This window comes from Delphinus delphis, chromosome 1 (assembly GCF_949987515.2).
Source record: "Delphinus delphis chromosome 1, mDelDel1.2, whole genome shotgun sequence".
Lineage (NCBI taxonomy): Eukaryota > Metazoa > Chordata > Mammalia > Artiodactyla > Delphinidae > Delphinus > Delphinus delphis.
Window position 1 is genome coordinate 29,337,104 of NC_082683.1, and position 20,786 is coordinate 29,357,889.

Genomic DNA, 20,786 nt, shown 5'->3' on the forward strand with positions numbered 1-20,786 from the left:
AATCTCACAGATCTACTGTAGGGTGAAAGAGGCAAGACTCAGAAAGTACACATTGGTATTCTACTCGTGTAAAGTTCCAAAACAGGCAAAACTGGTATATGGTACCAGCAGTCAGAACCATGATTCTACAGTACAGTGGTGAGGAGGCAAAGGGACGTGCAATCTAGCGGAAGACATGGACGATAATCACATAATTATACCCACACGCCCACACCCACACCCACACCACCAGGGGTCAGGGGTGTGAAAAAAAGGTCCAGGGTGTTATAAGATGGAAGCAGGGAGACCTGACCTTGTCCAGAGACTTGCGGAGGGCTCCCCTGAGGACCAGAAGGCTGAGAGGAGGAGTTCTTTAGACAAAGAGGTGGGATGGGGAAAGGGAATTATAAGCAGAGGGAACAGCATGTGCAAAAGCCCTGAGGTGGGAGGAAGCATGGCACCTGAGGATGGCAGGGATGGCTAGAACCCAGAGCTGAGGGAGCCAGTGGCACAGATGTGGCTGGAGGGTCACGTCAGTGCTGGACTAGGTAGGCCCTCCAACAAACAAGGCAGGTGACCTGCTGTAGGATGGGGAGGGGCTGTGGCTTTGGTCACTTGGACCCATCTGGCTGGACTTCCGGAGCTGAGTGTTTCCGTCTCGGGTCTCCACATAGTGTGGGATTGTGAGCCCCTGCTGGAGGAAGTGTCTCAGCAGGCTCTGAAGCCCTGTCCCGGGCTCACCGCCGGGGAAGGTCCCTGTGCTGAGTGGCACGTGCACCGCTCAAGAGTCATCTATTCCTTTAGCGAATTTTAGACAAAAGGGACAGAAGACACAACCCAGCCCTTAGCGGGGTGGTGTCCATGCGGGCCTCTCTGTTCCGTCTCCGGGCATTTGTTCTGTGTCTTGACCTTTTCACTGAGCAGTGAGTTTTGATTGAGGTCAGTCATTTTCTAGCTGGACAAGGCTGGGCAGAGGGTGCCAGCATGGACTCTCAGCAGGGAGATGGAGCCCTGACCACACGGTGCTGGCCGCAGTGCATGTTGGCCAAGAGCTAGGAGGATGTGGGCAGGGAGGAGTGCACGTCAGCACGGGGAGAGGAGGGATGGAGTGGTGGGCGAAGGACCACTCTGCAAGGCTAACAGGGTGGGGTGCCTCTAGTTTCTGTGCAGCTTGGCCCTGAGGCAGCGGCCTCTAAAATGTCAGTGACAGCTGTGTTCAATGCCAGGAAACCCTCGACCTTCAGCACACCAGGCAAGGAGAAGCAGGGCGGGCGAGGCAGGCACCAGCAGTGGGAGAGCGCCTGCAGGTGTGAGGCCCCTGACCTGATGGCTCAGGGAGTGGAGAGCAAGGCAGCCAATGTAATAAGAACAAGGCCAATGGTATTTCATATGTGCCAGGCACTGTCCTAAGCACTTCACAGAGGTGTGCCTATTCTGTAGACGAAAAAAAAGCTGAGGCACTGGGTGTTTTGTGCAAGGTCACACAACTAATATCAGAATGGACAGGGTGCAGCTCCAGGATGTCTGGCTCCAAGCCCGTGCTACTCTGCCTTTCTATACTGAGGTGTTTACCCACAATGGGGTTTTGGGAAACAGAGATGGCAGCAGGCAGCACCTTGGCAGGTCTGTACCTGAGAGCCCAGGACACCTTGATTAGCCACTGGGAACCCCTTAGAAAGACCAAGGGGATCTTGTGGATGGGCCTGTCTCCCCAAGATGCATGGATAATGCTGTCATCTCAGCTGACAAGGATTCCGGGCAATGATGCTCAGCCCCTCATGCCCCATTCTCACACTACTCATTCATTGATTCATTCAATGGTCATTTCATTGAACACTTAATATAGACCAGTCTTTTAGGTGCCAGGGCTATATCAGTTAAGAAGAAGGAGCCTTCCTCTCAGCTGTGTTGGCGAGGAGGAGAAAGACATTAAATACACACAATTATTTAATTACAAATTGTGATAAGGGCCTTGAAGAAGAGGAGCAAGGAGCTACGATAGCATACGATAGGAAGGATGACCCTGGGAATGAGATTCCTTAGGTCTGAGGGGTTTTTTAAATAGAGTTCCATGGAACTCTAGGGTTCTCTGGAAGTTATTTCCAGAGTTATCTAAGACTTTAAGTTAAATTCCAATTACACATATATATGAATGATATTTTTAAAGACAGCAAAAAAAGAGCATACTGGTATACTCAAACGTGCTATATGCCACATTGGAACCTGCTAGCTCATTCAGGTGTCGACAAGTTACCTTGTTTTTTTAGTGAAGATCTTAGAATAAAGTTCTTCAGTCCTTTCTGTGCAGTCATTGGAGTTTATTGTAAATGTGTCATTAATGCGAAAGAACACAGCCCAATATTTTATTTTTGATTTCTTAAAATTCAGGTATGGGGAAAACTATGATTGGATTTACTACAATTATTTTTGTGAATTATGGTTTTCTTGTTATTATGCAGCCAAAAAAAAAAAATATGGAAACGTACTGAATGCTGAGGCCAATGTCAGACTTCAAGTGTCATCCACAGCTGGGGTCAAATTGTTGTACCCATGGCAGCAACTGTTTTTGTTTTTAGTAAGTCTTTTTATGGCAAGTAAGTGTTGCATATTTGAACTTCTACATAATCTGTTTTATATATATTTTAAATACTGATATACTGGGCAGGATTTCAATGAAAGAAAAACTAAGTTTGAAAGTGCTGGCTTTGGTTCAGAGGCTTTGGAGACCTGGGCTGGCCTCCTTACCCATCTCAGGAGCCCACCTCTCATACCCCACCCCTTCCCAAGGCCCCCTCATTCCCTCATGGCCTTTGCCTGTGGCCTGGAAACTCCTGATGGACAAACTGCCGCCCCTGAGACATGACACGGCCTAAGCGAACCGCGCCAGAGGCCGGTCCTGAAACCACGCAGAAAAGGCTCTAGGCCCCAAACCCAACCAGAGCTTTGGCACATTTTAAGGACCTTGGACAGCAAACACAGCCTTATCCCTCCCAAGGCCAGAAAGAGCAGTGGGGGCGGCCCACTCACCCTTCTTGGTGGCCTCGAAGCTGTCGTGGAAGTGAATCCTCTGGATGTCGTAGGTCAAGGTTGTGTTGGGCAGCAGTGTCCTGTTTCTGTTGATGATGTTGGCAGAAAATCGAAAGGCATGCTCCTCGGCGTTCATGATCTGGGCGTTGGGGCCGTCTGCATACTCAAAGATTCCTCCTGCGAGAGATGGGTAAAATTGTGTGTGCTGGGGAAGGAGGAGGGCTGCCAAGAAAGACGCTTGGTTCAGACGGTTTTATGGGCAAGATTCTTCCCCCAAATGTTCAATAATATGCCAGATTACTCCCATACATAGAAACTGTGTTGGAGCATAAGAAATATGAAAATCCTCCGAGTTCATTTCTCTTAGCTAGCAAATTCCTAATAACAGAGACTGACAAACAGAGCCCAGATAAAATGACCAACTTATGAATATTGCTATGAAAATTCTCAATACAGTGCTGGCAAGTAGAATCTACCAGAATATTATTACAAGGATAACATGCCATGACCACAGAGTTGTATTCCAGGAGTATAAGCGTGGTTCAGTATAAAGACATCTATGAATATCATTCCATCACATCAACAGTTCAAAGGGAAAAAGATATGATCAACTCACAAAATACAGGAAGGCATTTGATAAAATTTGGTGGGAATGTAAATTGATACAGCCACTATGGAGAACAGTATGGAGGTTCCTTAAAAAACTAAAAATAGAACTACCATACGACCCAGCAATCCCACTACTGGGCATATACCCTGAGAAAACCATAATTCAAAAAGAGTCATGTACCACAATGTTCATTGCAGCACTATTTACAATAGCCAGGACATGGAAGCAAACTAAGTGTCCATTGACAGATGAATGGATAAAGAAGATGTGGCATATATATACAGTGGAATATCACTCAGCCATAAAAAGAAATGAAATTGAGTTATTTGTAGTGAGGTGGATGGACCCAGAGTCTGTCATACAGAGTGAAGTAAGTCAGAAAGAGAAAAACAAATACCGTATGCTAACACATATATATGGAATCTAAAAAAAAAAAAAAAAAAAAAAAAAAAAAGGTTATGAAGAACCTAGGAGCAGGATAGAAATAAAGAAGCAGACGTAGAGAATGGACTTGAGGACATGGGGAGGGGGAAGGGTAAGCTGGGACGAAGTGAGAGAGTGGCATGGACATATATACACTACCAAATGTAAAACAGATAGCTAGTGGGAAGCAGCCGCATAGCACAGGGAGATCAGCTCGGTGCTATGTGATCACATAGAGGGGTGGGATAGGGAGGGTGGGAGGGAGACACAAGAGGGAGGGGATATGGGGATATATGTATATGTATAGCTGATTCACTTTGTTATACAGCAGAAACTAACACAACATTGTAAAGCAATTATACTCCAATAAAGATGTTAAAAAAAAAGAATGCTTAATAATCTAGCTCTAGAAGAGATACTTCCTTGAAGCATCTTCAGCTCAAATTGGCCTTTAATATCCCTAATGGTGAAACGCTAGAGGCATTCTCATTAAAGGAAAGAAAAAGAGGAGGTGTGTAGAGTCACACCACACCATCAACCAATGAAATAAGAGGGAAAAAGAAGTTAGAGGCACATCCTTTGGAAAGAAAAAAATTCTTATTTTCCAGTGATATAAATGCCTTCCTAAAATCTCTTATAATAATCCCTAAACATGAAAACTAGTAAGAACTAGTAGGAGACTCAAGTTCAATGACCAGTTAGCACAAATTAAGTGTTTCTTTAAATCAGCAACAACGAGTAAAAACTTAATGGCAAAAGGATTTCCTTTACAATATCAACAAAATAGTAAATAACTAATCATGAAGCAACTCCAGTATTAAAAATGACAAAAAAACCTTAAGTGAGAGACATAAAAGTAGATTTAAACGAGGAGGCATGTCATGTTCCTGGGTAGGTAGGGTCAAGGGTAGAGGTGTCAGTTTTTCTCCAAATTACTTTTTCAGCTTAATGTAATTCCAGTCAGAATCATAGAAGAATATGTGTGTGTGTGTGTGTATGTGTGTGTGTGTATATATATATTTTTTAACTTGACAAAATGACTCTAAAATACATCTGGAAGATTAAACAGGAGACAGCCTAAAAAGAGATGAGAGATGGCTTGCACTGTCAGATTTAAAATATATCATAAAGCCAAAATAATTAAAACCATGTCCTAATGGTATATGAGAACACAGTTAGGCCAATGGAACGAGATAAAAGCCCCCAGAAAAAGATTCAAGTAGAGATAAGTATTTAAGACATGCTAAAGATGGCTATTTCCAATCAGAAGGTAGAAGATGAATTATTCATTAATTGTGCTGAGACAATTATTCAATTATTTGGGAGAAATTTAATTTAGATTCCAATCTTAAGCTATATATCAAAAGAAAAAAAAAAGTTCCAGATGGAGCAAAGATTAAATAGCAAGAAAGTAAGGGAAGGAAGGGGGGCAAATAACTCTACAAAACTACCTAAAAAGACAATATAGGAGAATATTTTACAATATTGAGGTGCAGGAGGCCTTCCTGGACATTCCAATAGTCAGAAACCATAGGAGAAAGATTTATAACTCCACAGAAATAATATAAAATGTGTCAATTTCAAAATTTTCATAAACAGAATTAAATAGCAAACAACAAACCTAGAAATAATATAGGTAACATATATGGCAGTATAAAGGTTGATGTTCTTATTTTATAAAAAGCACTTAGACCCTTAAAAAAGACAAATCCTCCAATACAAAAACGTACAAAGGGCAAGGATGGGCGTTTCACAAAAGAAAAAAAATAATACAAAGGAGCTATTAACACATATGAAGAAATGTGCATCCACTCTAATAGTCAAATAAACTCAGTTTAAACCAACAGTGAAATACCATTTTTGCCTGTCCCAGCTTTGCCGAGGGCGCTTGGAAACAATCATTGGCTTAACTGTTGGTAGAAGTGGGAACCGGGACACCCTCCTTCCTTGATGGCCTTTAGAAATGTATCAAAAGCCTTAAAAATGCTCACATATTGAACTCACATCTCTGGTTTCTAGGAATTGATTCCAACGATGGGCACACAGATCATGTGTGAGGAGGCAGATCTAGAGATGCTCAACCCCAGAGAAACAGTAAATAAATGGCAATTTGCAATTTGTTATATATTCCCAGATAAGAGCAAACATGTAATGATTGGGAAGTATCCATGATATATATATATATATATATATATATATATACTTTTTTTTTTTTTTTGCGGTACGCGGGCCTCTCACTGTTGCGGCCTCTCCCGTTGCGGAGCACAGGCTCCGGACGCGCAGGCTCAGCGGCCATGGCTCACAGGCCCAGCCGCTCCGCGGCATGTGGGATCTTCCCAGACCAGGGCACGAACCCGTGTCCCCTGCATTGGCAGGTGGACTCTCAACCACTGCGCCACCAGGGAAGCCCCATTATATATTTTTAAGTGAAAAACAAAAGTTGTAAAGCAGGAGATGCAGTGTGACCCCACGTTAGAAGAGGAAGAATAGAAGGAAGATGAGGAGGGATTCATATCATTGACAAGAGGAGGCATTTCAAAACAACACAAGTGTACAGTCCTATGTAATAGATTTCTTATTTTGTTCTTTCTGCTTATTTTCCCAAAATAAACCTCTATTCTTAAAAAAAAATCAACTTAATTGTGGTATTATTTACATGAAGAAATTTCACAAAATTCACCGTTTTAAGTGTACAATGATTTTTAGCAAATTTACTAGATTGTGTGGCCATCACCACAATGCAGCTACTGAACATTTCCATCACCCCAGTAAGATCCCTGGTGCCCACTTACAGTCAATCATTGTTTTCACCCACTACCTCTGGCCTCAGACAACCACTCATTTACTTTCTGTTTCTAGAGATTTGTCTTTTCCAGGCATTTCATTTAAATGGAATCATGCAGTGTGTGGTCTTCTGCATCTGACTTCTTTCACTGAGCATAATGCTTCTGGGGCTCATCTATGTTGTAGCACGTAGCAGTACATCATTTCTTTTTATGGTTAAATAGTATTACTTTCTATGGGTGTACCACATTTTATTTACCCATTCACCACCAGTTGATGGGTATCCGGGTTGTTCAATTGTTTTAAATTGTTTTAAAAAAACAGTGACTATTTAAAAAAGTAAACAAATAAATCTGCTGCCCTCCCACCCCCGTGGGTATTCCAGCAGGCTTACAGTTTGTAACATATAGTGTGCATGCATGTGAGTCTGTGTGGGGATGCAGAGACATGCTGAGCACATCTGTAAAACGACGAGCAGACTGCATCCCCAAATGTTAAGAGGGGGTCTCTCTGAGTGGGAGGATTACGGGTGATTTGAATTCCCTTCCTTGTGCTTTTTCTGTATTTTCAAAAAGTTCTGCAGGGAGCATGTGTTATATTTCTAATCAGAAAAGCCATCATGGGATTGTGTGTATGTGTTAAAGGAAAATAAGGGATCAAAATACCATAAGATCCAGTAATTCCATTTCTATGGATACAAATTTAGAAAAAGTTAGAGTAACATAAACATTTATGTATAAGGATATTCTTGAAATAGTATCTTGAAATAATATTGAAAAAAACAGAAACAACTTGATGTTCAAAAGCAGATTACTCAATATATTAAAACGCATCCATATGGAAGAACAACTTGCAGGCATTAACAGTCAGGGTGTTGGATGGCAGGATACGGTGTCCGGGATTTGCTTCAGAATAATATGGGAGGGGTGGATGTGAAGGGAATGCAGATAGGACAGGAAAGGCCATGGGTCACTGATTGCTGGGGCCAGGTGGTGGGTACACAGGGATTCATTATACCATTCTCCCTAAGTATATATGACAGACGTCCTCCATAATAAAACAGTCTTTAAAATCATAGTATATAAGGCAAAAATAAATCGTGGTCATGCAGTCAGAGAAAAGACACATTATTTGCAGATGCTTAATACCATTCTCTTAAAAACTCAAGAGAATCATATCAAAACCTAGTAGAAAGTAAACAGGAAGCTCATCAGGGGACCAGCATATAAAACATATATAGAAAAATGTACAGCCTTCCTATAAATCAGCAATAAACAGTGAGGAATTACAAGGGGAAAAAGAGACCCTATTCACAAAAGCAACAACAAAAGAATAAGATACTTTACAATAAATGTGCTATTCCTTTATCAAGAAAACTACAAACCTTTACTGGGGGACATAAAAGAAGACTTGAATAAATGGAGAGACATAACTTTCTCCTGGAAGGGAAGGCTCAGTATTGTAAAGATGTCAGCTCTCCTCAAATTAATTTACAAATTTAATGCAATTCCAATTAAAATCAAAAAGGACATACCAGAAGGGCGTACACCAAAATGTTAACAGAGGTTCTTTCTATAAAGTAAAAAGATAATGGATTGCTTTTGCTTAGTGCTTTCCCCCCCAAATGTTCTGCACGGAGCTTTGGTAATAAGGAAAAAAGCTTTTAAAAAACGCTCTTAAAACATACTTAATGATACAGGAAATGTCCACCCCCAAAGGCAACAAAATAATATTACAGTATGAAACCTATTTATCAAATAAAAAGCACATAACTATATTTACAGAAAAAAGGCTGGAAGGATTTATACCATGGTACCAGTGAGTTTCTCTGGGAAGAAGAGGTTTATGGATACTTTTAATCTTGCTCTTTGTAGTTTCTTGATTTTTCCATATTATTTACAATGAATATTATTTTTAATATTTTAAAATGTAAACATCAAAAAAACTTCTTCCAAGAAAGGCTGAGGAGAAATCTAGTCATTAGAGAGCCCCATCCCAGATGAGGATCAAAGGTCATGGGACAATGGGCCATTTCCTAGGGCTTCACACATCCTTGCTTGCCTCTCAGACCTTGGCAGGTGGGGAGGAGAAGAGAGAGGGGGTCTCAAGCCACTGAGACCCAAGCCCAGAGGATACACAATTCAGTCCCATGAATACCCACCGGTCTCTGCCCACTTGTCACTGGGTGCTGGGATAAGAGAAGTCAGTCCTGGGCCTCTGCTCTTAAGGAGAACTCAGCTGACAATAAACAGATGACCATAGATGACCATAACCAGCATGTACGGTAATCAGCTGTTCCCAACTCAGGTTCCAGAGACAGTCAGGCCTCAGTCCAAACCCTGGCTCTACCCACTGAAGGAAGTTACTCTCTCTGAGACTCAGTTTCTCCATCTGCAAAATGGGGTACACACTTCCAAGGGTTGATTGTTGCGTGGAAGAAAGAACACAATGCAGCTAAACGCATGGACATGGCGAGGACTTAGTAACGGGCAGTTATTAAAGTAGGAGTGAAACAATGCTAAAAACAAAACGAATTCTGAGCTTCTACGTTCTAGGGCAGGGGTTGACAAACATTTTCTGTAAAGGAGCAGGTAGTTAATATTTTTGGCTTTGCGGGCCAGAAGGTCTAATGGACTCTTCCATTGTAGCATGAAAGCAGCATATGTAAACAATGGATGTGGCTATGTTTCAATGAAGTTTTATTTACAAAAACAGGTGGTGAGCTGGATTTGGCCAGTGGGCTGTGGTCTATGACCTCTTCCGGGGGAAGGGAAGCCTTTATCTCAGAGGGAAAAGCACCTTAGGGCCTGGATGGAGAAGATAAGACGATGATGGTACTGAATTGCTGTGCAAAAGAAACAAAGATGGGATGTTGAATTTTTGTGTGGGGAGGATTGGAGAGAATGGCCCAGGAGAAAGGGAATAGACAGGAAGTGGGCCCAAAAAGAGAGAAAGAAGAGGACAATGTAGCCCAGGACCAAAGGCGGGTGAGGCCACGGCAGGAAGGGTCATGGTAGCACAGTGATGTCTGGTTCTTAGTGCCCAGTTAGCCTGATCTGTGTGTGCTGTCATCTCCCTCCTTACAGGAGCCCCATCATTTGGTAAAGTTGGTCACAGAAAACTTACCCCAGCTTGTGTTCTTTGGGGACAGTGAAGGGAGGTGGGCAGAGTCCAGCATAGGGCGAATCAGGGTAGAAAGAGGACAAGAGGTGCAGGAGGTGGGATGAGAGGGGATGAAAAACTCAGCAGAGAAGGAAGTTGGAACAAGAGGTGATTAGCAGAAACCAGAAGCCCTGGGGCATCTCAGAGATGTTGCTGGGGAGAGGCTGTTCCCCCATCTCTATCCCCCAAACACAGGCAAGGATGGGTCATTTTACTTGAACATTAAGGGCAAGATGATGGCCCAAATTTGAACGTATTGGGACACCCAGGCAGCAGATATTTAGACACAGTGCAGAGGTTCAGAGAGTGGGTTCTGGACGTAGCAGACATGGGTTTGAGTCTTGGTTCCATTCACAGGCTGCCTTTCTCTCTAGAGAACTATTCTCACTTCTTCCCATTGGGGCAGTGTGTAGCCCATGACTGAATGATACTGGGACTCAAAAGGGTGGTCCCCCTGCCTTAGGGTGGGTATAACTCTGTGGTGCAGGTATGCTCCACAGCCCCTCCCAACAGCCCCACCCTGCATCAGACGAAGACCAGATCTTACCCAAGGCTGCATCTTGGTCCATCCCTGTCCCCTTCCCTATCCTGCTTTGCTCACTCCCCGACAGGGTTTTCCTAAAGAGCGCTCTTCCCTGCTATCGACCCCAGGTATCTGAATCCTTGACTCAGGCTCTGCATCTGGGGAACCTGACCTAAGATAGAGGTGACGTTGCTTCAGGGAGAGTATCAACCACACTTACCTTTCAGTTCTTTTGGAGGAAGGGAAGGGCAGCAACAAACCTCATCCACTGAAAAACCTTTGAGGGTTCCCCTACCCTCTCCCTTCTGGGTCCTCTTGCCCCCTTTCTCTTTTTTGCAGGGGGCTCTATAGATCAGGGAGCTTTGGAAGCTCAGTGTCTGATGGGCTGGGGTTCTAATTCAGGCTCCGCCCCATGGAAGAAAGGCTGCTTTGGGTCTTGGCTTCTGGAAAGAGCACCCCGCACCGCTTCGAAGCAGCTCCCCCATTCAACTGGCTCCTCTCTATTCTCTTCCTTCCCATACATTCCTCACGATCATTATTTAAAGAGGCTAATAAGTAGGTTGGCACCGTTGATTAATGCATAATCTTAATCATGATTGCATAGCGTAATTGGCATTAATTTGAAGAGCTAGTTCATTATGAAAATAATTGTCACTGCTTTCTGCTTTAATAAAATGGAGCAGAGACGCCAGGGCTGCTGAGGAAATAGGATTGTGTGTGTGTGTGTGTGTGTGTGTGTGTGTGTGTGTGTGTCTGTGTGCGTGCGCGCTGTGTGATGGGTCCCAGAAGATGTTAGCAGGGGTGGAGCACAGGTGCAGTTGGATCATTTTCTTCCAACAAAATCTTAAGTGTAAGCTGAATGGGTAAAACAAATAACAATAATAATAATAACCATAACAAGACTGATTATGTGCTGGGGATGATGCTGAATGCATTCTACCTGCTGCACTTATTACAAGAACCTGTACAACCCCATTAGACAGAAATGATTATCGCCCCATTTTACACAAGAAAAAACGGAGGCCCAGGGAGGTTAAAGGGGTTGTGAAAACTACTGTGTGGTAAATTCTCTTCTGCAACCAAAGCCAGCTTGTTAGTGTCAACTGTTAACTTTTTAGGAGTTGTGAAAGTGAGTTACTAAACCATTGGCAGCTTGAAAGCAGCCACAACGAGAATGTTTACACCACAGAAATAAGCAGGTGCTACAAATGAGAGCTTTTTTTTTTTTTTTTCCCCCTGGAGAGTGTGATTACCAGCACACCACTGCCCAAGCCCATTTCCATCATCTGGACTCTTAAAGACTGGATGCCACAGTTCCCGAGAAGGCTCTGTAACCCCCAGGGCTCCACCAGGCGCAGCATGAAAACCACTGCTCAGAACTAACCTCATCTACAGACAGCGAAACGCAAGGCCGGGGGTGGGGGAGGAACGCTCGAACTAGCTGTGCCAACCGGAACCGACTTCCTTCTTGCTCCTTCTACAGTGACATGTTGTCATATGTTTCGAGAAACATTCTGACTGCCCTAAGCATAAACATCCTTATTTTTATTTTTATTTTTTTTGCGGTACGCGGGCCTCTCACTGTTGTGGCCTCTCCCGTTGCGGAGCACAGGCTCCGGACGCGCAGGCTCAGTGGCCATGGTTCACGGGGCCAGCTGCTCCGCGGCATGTGGGATCCTCCCGGACCGGGGCACGAACCCGTGTCCCCTGCATTGGCAGGCGGACTCTCAACCACTGCGCCACCAGGGAAGCCAAACACCCTTATCTTTGAGATTGCTTTTTCTGTCTCTGGAAATGTGCCCAAGCGGTGGCATTGCCCTGCCTCCCAGATGACCTATGGCGGCCTGTGACCTCAAATATGCGGAGCTGTCCTGCCACGTCTCATCATGAAGAGCAAGGAGGCACCGCCCACAGCCCCTGCTGTCCCAACACACACTCCCTCTGGGCAAGTGGCCCTAGAGACCCTCCAGCGCACAGGGCCCAGGGCAGATGCAAGCAGAAGACAGTCCCCTGATTAAGCCCATGACCTCGTGACTGTCTAGGGCTGGTCTGGAGTCCTGAGATGTTCCTTTCTCTTGAACAACTTTGTGCTCTTGCATTTGGCCCTTGCAAAAGCAGCCCAGCCAGCCCAGCCCCAACTGCAGTGAGCCTGGCAGACTCCGGCCGAGCCTGCAACATGCCGCCACCTGTCCGTCTGGCAGCCAAGTCCCAGGAGACATTCACGTTCCCAGCACCAGGCCCAGGCACCGTCAGACCTCTGGGGCCTAAGTCTGTTCTTTCTTTTCCAGTCTGCTTTGTTCTTTTTCTGAGGTTTCCAAGGTGTCGTAGAGATTGAGACGCTAATCAGTGAGATTGTTGCTACAGCCTCTTCCCGGCCGCCTCCCTGTCTGTTCCGATCAGCGATCAGCGTTCAGCGTTCTCTCTTCTCCCTGCCAGGGCCCCTGCGGCTCTCTGTAGCCCGTGGGTCGGAAGAACCAGGCTCTGCTTTCTACTGCCCCTTAGCCAGCTCTTCAGGGCCTCGGCAGTGCCTGGGGTCTTGCTTCTGGGCCTCTCTGTGCCCTGGTCTCAGCAGAAGGAGATGAGGGGACACACTGGCTGACTTCCCCCACTGGGCATAATAGGTGGTTTACAGAAGGTAAGCAGTGCCCAGTGGAAAAGTGCCAAGCACAGGCTTTCTGAGGTCCTGGGCGAGGGAGAGGAGACAAGGAGGCTGTGTGTCTCCCCCACCCTGGGTTTGTTGATTCGTTCGTTCATTCATTCATTCCCCAACCAGTTTACAGGCTACAACCATGAACAAGGAACCATGCTGAACACTAGGCATACTCCCAGGCCTTCGGGAGCTCACAGCTCGGAAGAGGAAATGAGAGAAGGGGCCACACATAAAATCGCTATGGGTGAAAACTCTCCCTGGGATCAGAATGTCTGGAAAGGTGGAGAAGAGGGAGAAGACGGAGTCATGGATGTCTCCGTGGATAAGGCAGCATCTGCCCTGCTCCGCGCTGAGCTGTGGAAGGAACATGGCACCGGCGAGGGAGAGAATGGCCGTGGGTAGGTTCTTGAGGATGAGGGCTTGGGCTAGGGCCAGTGGGGAGGGAGTGAAGCAGGGGCCAGGCAGGAGGGGAGCTGCTGGGTTTGCTTCTCTAGGACTGATCTGTGATGAGATGAAGGAGGGAGGTGGGGGCCTGCGAGAGGGAGCATCAAAGAAGACCCTGGAGTCTGGACCAGAATGGGAGTGCAGTCAAGCCTGTGGACTCCACAGTCAGGCTGCCTGAATTGGAATTGACCCCGCCATTTCCCAGCTGTGCAAACTTGGGCAAATCCCTTCCCTGCCCTGTGCCTCTGTTTGGTAATCTGAAAACAGGGATATTAGTCGCACTTACAACATAGCTCTATTTTGAGGCTTAAATGGCATAAATCATCTAAGGCACATTGTAAGCCCTCATGAGGGCAAGAAGTTACAATTTTGTAGTGACAGGGAAGCTGGGGGGCTTTAAATTAAATGGGGGTATGCGGAGAAAGAACAGATCTGAGGAGAGGATTGCAATCCCAGAGGGCCCCAAGGGAGGCCTCCTGATGGAGTCCTGGAGCCTGGTGGCAGTACTTAGGCAGTACAGTCGTTTTAATTGATCTGATGATATGCGGAGCTTTGTCTGTACAACTCAGGGACGCTCAAGTCAAATAGTGCAGAATCCGGGCTTCCCTGGTGGCGCAGTGGTTGAGAGTCCGCCTGCCGATGCAGGGGACATGGGTTCGTGCCCCGGTCCGGGAAGATCCCACGTGCCGCGGAGCGGCTGGGCCCATGAACCATGGCTGCTGAGCCTGCGCGTCCAGAGCCTGTGCTCCGCAACGGGAGAGGCCACAGCAGTGAGAGGTCCGTGTACCGCAAATATATTGCAGAATCCACCATGTCGGGAGGATGGCTGGAGGCTCCCGTGCTGCCCGGAGACCCTGATGACCGATGGGCTGTCATCAGGTGGAAGAGCAGCGGCCCAGGGGCAGTGAGCGCCCTTGCCGGAGGGGCCAAAGGAAAGAAGACCCTGAATCTCGAGTCCCTGGTGGGGCTGTCCCACCTCCTTGATGGGCAGAGCCGTCACACAGCCCACCCCCATGCACACCTGCCCACAGCAGAAAGGCCAGCCATAAGCCTGGCATTCGAGGCCCTTCCCGGGCCAGCCTGACCTCCTCCACGCAGGACATCCTCCACTCACACTGTACTTGTCACCCTCCCCTTCGTTCCTCTGTGCTTTCGAGTGTGCTCCCCTTCTGCCTGGATCGCCTTTCCTTCTGTTTCCTCCTTCCAAAGCTGGCTTCCATATTTCTCTTCTGAGCCTTGTGTAGCAAACACTGTCCTTGTGTCCTCCTCCCTCCCCCATGCCCCGCCAGGGGCTGCCTGCAGACATTTCCTCTGCCCCCCTCGGAATTCGCTGGCGATGGTGCAGCTGTGGCGAGCGAGGGACAGAACACAACAACCAAGGAGCTGAGCTCAGCAGAGCCTCAGCTGAGGAGGCAGGGAGCAGGCGGATGAACCCCGGCTTCCTCGCCCCTCAAAGGTGCAATTCCGAGACACGATCTACCCAGTTGTTCAAAGGGCCCCAGCGGGGCTGAGCCCCAGTTACCCACGGCACAAGCCACCTGCGGACACACCTTCACTGGCTTTCCTCCTTCCCCATCTCACTTTCCTGCTCCAGCGCCATACTTCCTGGAATCGTCTCCCAGGTAAACTACTCGCACCCTAACTTGCTGCAGGATCCGCTTTGGGGAGCTCCCAACTAAGACGCCTTCCCTAAGCTCCAAATTCATCCTCTGTACCCACCCTCACCTGTGTCACGTGTCATGTCCCCCACTCCCTCCCTGTTAGGCTGTGGGCATCTGGAGGGTGGAGACATACCTTAGTAGTCCTGGCATCTCTTTCCCGCTCCAGTGTCTAACACTAGCACAGAGAGGATGCTGAGACATGTTTATTAAATAAATACGTCCATAAGTACATGAGTGCGTGCCTGTACACACACACACACACACACACTACTTGCTTTTAAAAGCTAATTCCTGTTCAGGACTTTGCTACTTAAATGACAAAGCAAAAAGCACACAAGTGTCCTCCAGACCACCTGCCATGAAGACGCCCAGCAGGGCGGGTACCCAGGTCCTGCAGTTTGCAAGCTCCTACGTCTCCCCATCTCTGGCCGTGATCGGCTCTTACTAGAGGAGGAAGCTGAGGTTGGCGTGCCCTCAGTAGGCAACCTTCCAGGCCCCTGCCCCTTGCAGGGGTAGATAGGGTGCCATGTGCCTGGTGACATGGCTGGATGGCTGTAGAGAAAGGACCTGATTCTGGCTGGGGGTGGACCCTCAAAGCAGCCCTAACCGAAGCTCCTCTGCGAACCCGGGGCCCCGCTCCACAGTGGTGTCAGCATCTGGAAGATAGCCCTCCCTCGGCACCAGCCTGCCTGCCCACAGCCCTGCCCTGAGGAGGCCAGGAGGCCAGTCTAAGGCCACTGGGATGCGGTGTGGGCAGAGGCAAGGGGCAGGGGCAGGGGGAGTAGAACCTGGGAAATTAGCGGAGGAAGGAGCCAGCCCAGTTCTGCATTATTAATCCCATCCTCATCTGTTTTAAATATCAATTGCTATGCAGGTTAAATACTTATTCAGATGCCTTTTAGCTTAAAAGCAAGCTAATTGATCTCTGGAGATCCTGAATGAACAGTGAAGAAAGTGCACTAATTATAGAATCAACCTCCACTTCTCTGTTTTGTTTCTTCTCTGACAATGCTGCTGGAATGACAGAAGGGGGTCTGGTGGAGCAAAACACGTGTTGTTTTGATTAGGCCGCAACACAAAGTTGACCTGCAGGCCCCGCCCCCCACCCCCTCCCCCATGGCTCCTGACTCTGGGATGAGCTCTCCCAGGTGGGCCTCCTGGGCACACCTCTCCCAGGTGGGAGCTCTTAAAGACAGGACTTCAAGATGCTGAAAATATCAGTATGGTTGTCTGCCCTCGGCCCACCCATCCTGCAGGCCTGCCCCCCATTAAAGAAAAAAACCAACACAAATGCAGCCCACATCTCTCGAAGTCCACTTTCTGCTCACATACCCTGACCTCCTCTGGGGTCTCAGCTTGTGATTTTGCACTGGCCTCCTGGAATTAGGCAGTACAGCCCAGCTGACCTTGGCACCCCTCTGGTCCCTTCCAGAACTCCCTATTCACTAGGGACGCCCATGCTGCAGCCCCGTGGTGCCTGGACCACCCCAGCTGAGGGAGCCGGGGTTCCTCAGCCAGCAGCAGTAGATTCCTCTCTCCTGCTCCGCAGACGTGTCCTGTCGCTTCCTCTTCTCTCCCTGTCCGGGTTCCGACTCCATCTACTAAGCTGCCTTGGGTAGAACCGAGAATGGGCACCTCTGTTTTGACTGGAGGGAAAATGGTGTCATTGCTGTTTCAGCAACGCTGGGAAACTACCATCGGCGTGTAGGGAGGCTGAAGTCTTCCATATGTTTGGGAAAGTAGAAGTTAAACAAGATCGAGGACTTCCCTGGTGGCACAGTGGTTAAGAATCTGCCTGCCAATGCAGGGGACACGGGTTCGAGCCCTGGTCTGGGAAGATCCCACATGCCGCAGAGCAACGAAGCCCATGTACCACAACGACCAAGCCTGCACTCTAGAGCCCGCGAGCCACAACTACTGAGCCCACGTGCTGCAACTACTGAGCCCACGTGCCGCAACTACTGAAGCCCGCGCGCCTAGAGCCCGTGCTCCGCAACAAGAGAAGCCACCACAATGAGAAGCCCGCACACCGCAACGAAAAGTAGCCCCCGCTCGCTGCAACTAGAGAAAGCCCATGTGTAACAACGAAGACCCAACACAGCCAAATATTAAGAAAATAAACAAACAAAAAACCCCAAAAAACCCCCCCCACAAGATTGAGCAGGTTCCTTTCCTGCAGAAGTTCTCTGGGCATTTGCTGTGCTCACGGGCAGCCTCTGAGAGGTGGGGAGCATAGACAACATTCCCCAAACTTACTTGACAACCATGGAAACCTCTTTTGGCAGAGCACCTCCCTGAAAACACGCTTCGGGAATTGCTGCGTCACGGTGATTTGGGCAAAAGTTTCTTTTCCCCTTCTGAGGAATGAGCTATTTGAGGTTCAGGGCTAAAGCCTTCACATCTCAGTCTGCCCCACATAACCTGGTCCCCAGCCCTGAGCACCAGAGACACACAAAGATTCTTTAAGAATGAAGAAATTATAACGAAGTATACTTTGAAAGTATTTGGTCTACTTACAGTCAGGGGGTCCATGTGATGGGTTTTGTTTTTACTGGATTGATTCCGGGACACAAGTCACAGGTTGTTTTAACACAGCTTAGAGGCGTGATTACTCTGCTAGGCTCTCATTAGCATGTGTCTATGTGTGCGTGCGCACCTAGGCAGGTGTGGGCACTCAACTCACAGGGGTGGGCGCACAGCAGGGAGGGAAGCACGGGGAGCCAATTCACCAGCCAAATGCTTTGTGCCTCTCTGCCCAAGGCACTGGGTTGAAATAAGAGATTCTGACTTAATTATGATTATCAGCAAATGAGACTGCTTGCATCTTCACAAGCTCTCAGCTCCTACAAAGGAATTCCAAGTGACCTTGTCCCCCCACAGACACCACTGATAGAGCTGCTCATCTACTCAGCCCTTCCTTCGTTCTCCAAACACTCAGGAAGCACCTCCCATGTGTCACGCACCAGGCACACAGCAGATGAACAATAGGGGAGACCCCTACCCCTGAAATACCCTGCTTATTTCCCAAAGCTCTTAATGCAGGTTGAAATGATCTCAAATATCTGTTATCTAGTTTATAGTTTGCCTCGTCCTCCACCCTTATCACTATAATATAAGCTCTTTGAGCATAAAGAGCTTGTTCATTATTTTCTCTCCAGTGCCTAGAACAATGTCTGGCACATAGTAGGCACTTATAAGTATTTCTCAATTATAAAGGAATACGTATGGAACGTACAAGTTTAAGCAAGCATGAAATGGCTAAACAACAAAACTTCAGGGAGGGAACACATGGATGGTGGCTTTTATGCATTGACGTGATAGGAGGGGACACCACAAAAAGTAAGAATGTAATTTGGGGCTTTAAAGTGGTGGGGGAGATTCCTTATAGGAAGGATTGAGATCAGAAAGCTGAACACTTCTTACCAAAATCCTGAAAGACTCATAATCCCCTCTAGTCACAGCCACTCGGAAAAGCCCAAGTTTATAACAGGCAGGACAGCAGGTGCATTCCCAGGACTGGAGCAAAATGGCACTCTCTTTTATTTTATTGGTTTATAATATTATATAAGTTTCACACATACAATATTATATTTCGACTTCTGTATACACAACAGCATGCTCACCACCAAAAGTTTAGTTTCCTTCTATAACCATACAGTTGACCCTCTTCACCCGTGTTGCCCACACGCCTTCCCCTCTGGTAACTGCTACTCCATTCTCTGTATCTATGTGTTTGTTCTTGTTTGGTTTAGCTTGTTCATTTTATTTTATTCTACACTTGAGTGAAACCATACAGTGTTTGTCTTTCTCTGTCTGACTTACCTCACTTATGTTAACACCCTCAAGGTCCACCCACGTTGTTAACGAATGGCAAGATTTCATCTTTTTTTTTTTATGGCTGAGCGGTATACCATTCTATATACAGTTGACCCTTGAACAACACGAGTTTGGACTGCATGAGTCCACTTACATGCAGATTTTTTTTCAATAGTAGATATCATAGTACTACATGATCCACAGTTTGTTGAATCAGTAGATGTGGAATGGCAGATACAGAGGACCCACCTATGTGGAGAGTCGACTGTAAGTTATACTTGGATTTTCGACTGTGCGCTGAATCCCTGCTTTGTTCAAGGGTCAACTGCATATACCACATCTTCTTTATCCATTCATCTGTTGATGGGCACTTAGGTTGTTTCCACATCATGGCTATTGTAAAAAACGCTGTGGTGGCTATTGGAGTGCGTGTATCTTCCAAATTAGTGGTTTTAAAAAATTCTTCAGTTAAATACCCAGAGGTGGGATTGCTGGATCATATGGTAATTCTATTCTTAATATCTTGAGGACCCTCTATACTGTTTTTCATAGTGGATCCACCAGTTTTCATTCTCACCAACAATGCACGAGAGTTCCCTTTCTCCACAGCCCGCCTCTCCAACACTTCTTTCTTGCCTTTTTGATAACAGCCATTCTAACAGGCATGTGGTGATATCTAATTGCTTCGATTCACATTTCCCTAGTGATTAGTGACGTTGAACATCTTTTCATGTTGGCAAAAATTGGCAAATCTGCCAATTTTTCAATCAAGTTCTTTGGTTTTTTTATTGTTGAGTTCTTTACATATTTTGGATATTAATCTCTTATTGGATATATGATTTGCAAATACCTTTTCCCATTAGGTAGGTGTCTTTTTGTTCTGTTGATTTCCTTTGCTGTGCAGAGCTTTTTAGTTTGATATAGCCCCATGTGTTTAATTTTGCTTTTGTTTCCCTTGCTCGAGGAAACATATCCAGAAATATTGCTAAGACTGATGCCAAAGGGCGCACTGTCTATGTTTTTTCTAGGAGTTTTATGGTTTCAGATCTCACATTCAAGTCTTTGATCCATTTTGATTTACTAGCAGAAAGAAAAATTAAGAAAACAATCCCATTTTCCATTGCAACTACAAAAAAAATAAAATATCTAGGAATAAATTTAATGAAGGAAGTTAAATTTATTAACCTGTACACTGAAAACTATAAGCCATTGTTGAATAAAATTGAAGAAACACCAAGAAATGGAAAGATATTTCAGGCTCATGAACTGAAAGAATTAACATTGTTAAAATGTCCATATTACCTAAAGCAATATATAGACTGAATGCAATCCCTATCAAAATCTCAATGACATTTTTCACAAAAATAGAACAAAAATTCTAGAATTTATATGGAAACATGGAAGGCCAAATAACCAGAGCGATTCTGAGAAAAAAGAACAAAGCTGAAGGTATCACACTCCCTGATTTCAAATTATATTACAAAGTTATAGTAATCAAAATAGCATGGTATTGGCTGGAAAACAGACACATAGATCAATGGAACAGAACTGAAATCCCAGAAATAAACCCACACATATATGGACAATTAATTCATGACAAAGAAGCAAAGAACATACAATGGAGAAAGGAAAGTCTCTTCAATAAATGGTGTTGGACATTTTCTTTCATTTTATTGAAGTAGATTTGATTTTCAATGTTTCAGGTAT

The 20,786-nt window shown here is 46.1% G+C and overlaps 1 protein-coding gene across 2 annotated transcripts in view; it reads right to left on the reverse strand.

Annotated features, from left to right (window-relative positions):
* Window positions 1-20,786, reverse strand: part of GRIK3 (glutamate ionotropic receptor kainate type subunit 3) — a 235,930-nt gene that overhangs the window by 89,447 nt on the left and 125,697 nt on the right. For both annotated transcript variants that reach the window (XM_060003821.1, XM_060003812.1), the window contains exon 2: window positions 3,007-3,183. In XM_060003821.1, coding sequence (XP_059859804.1) covers window positions 3,007-3,183 — 177 coding nt within the window. The remainder of the gene's footprint in view (window positions 1-3,006; window positions 3,184-20,786) is intronic.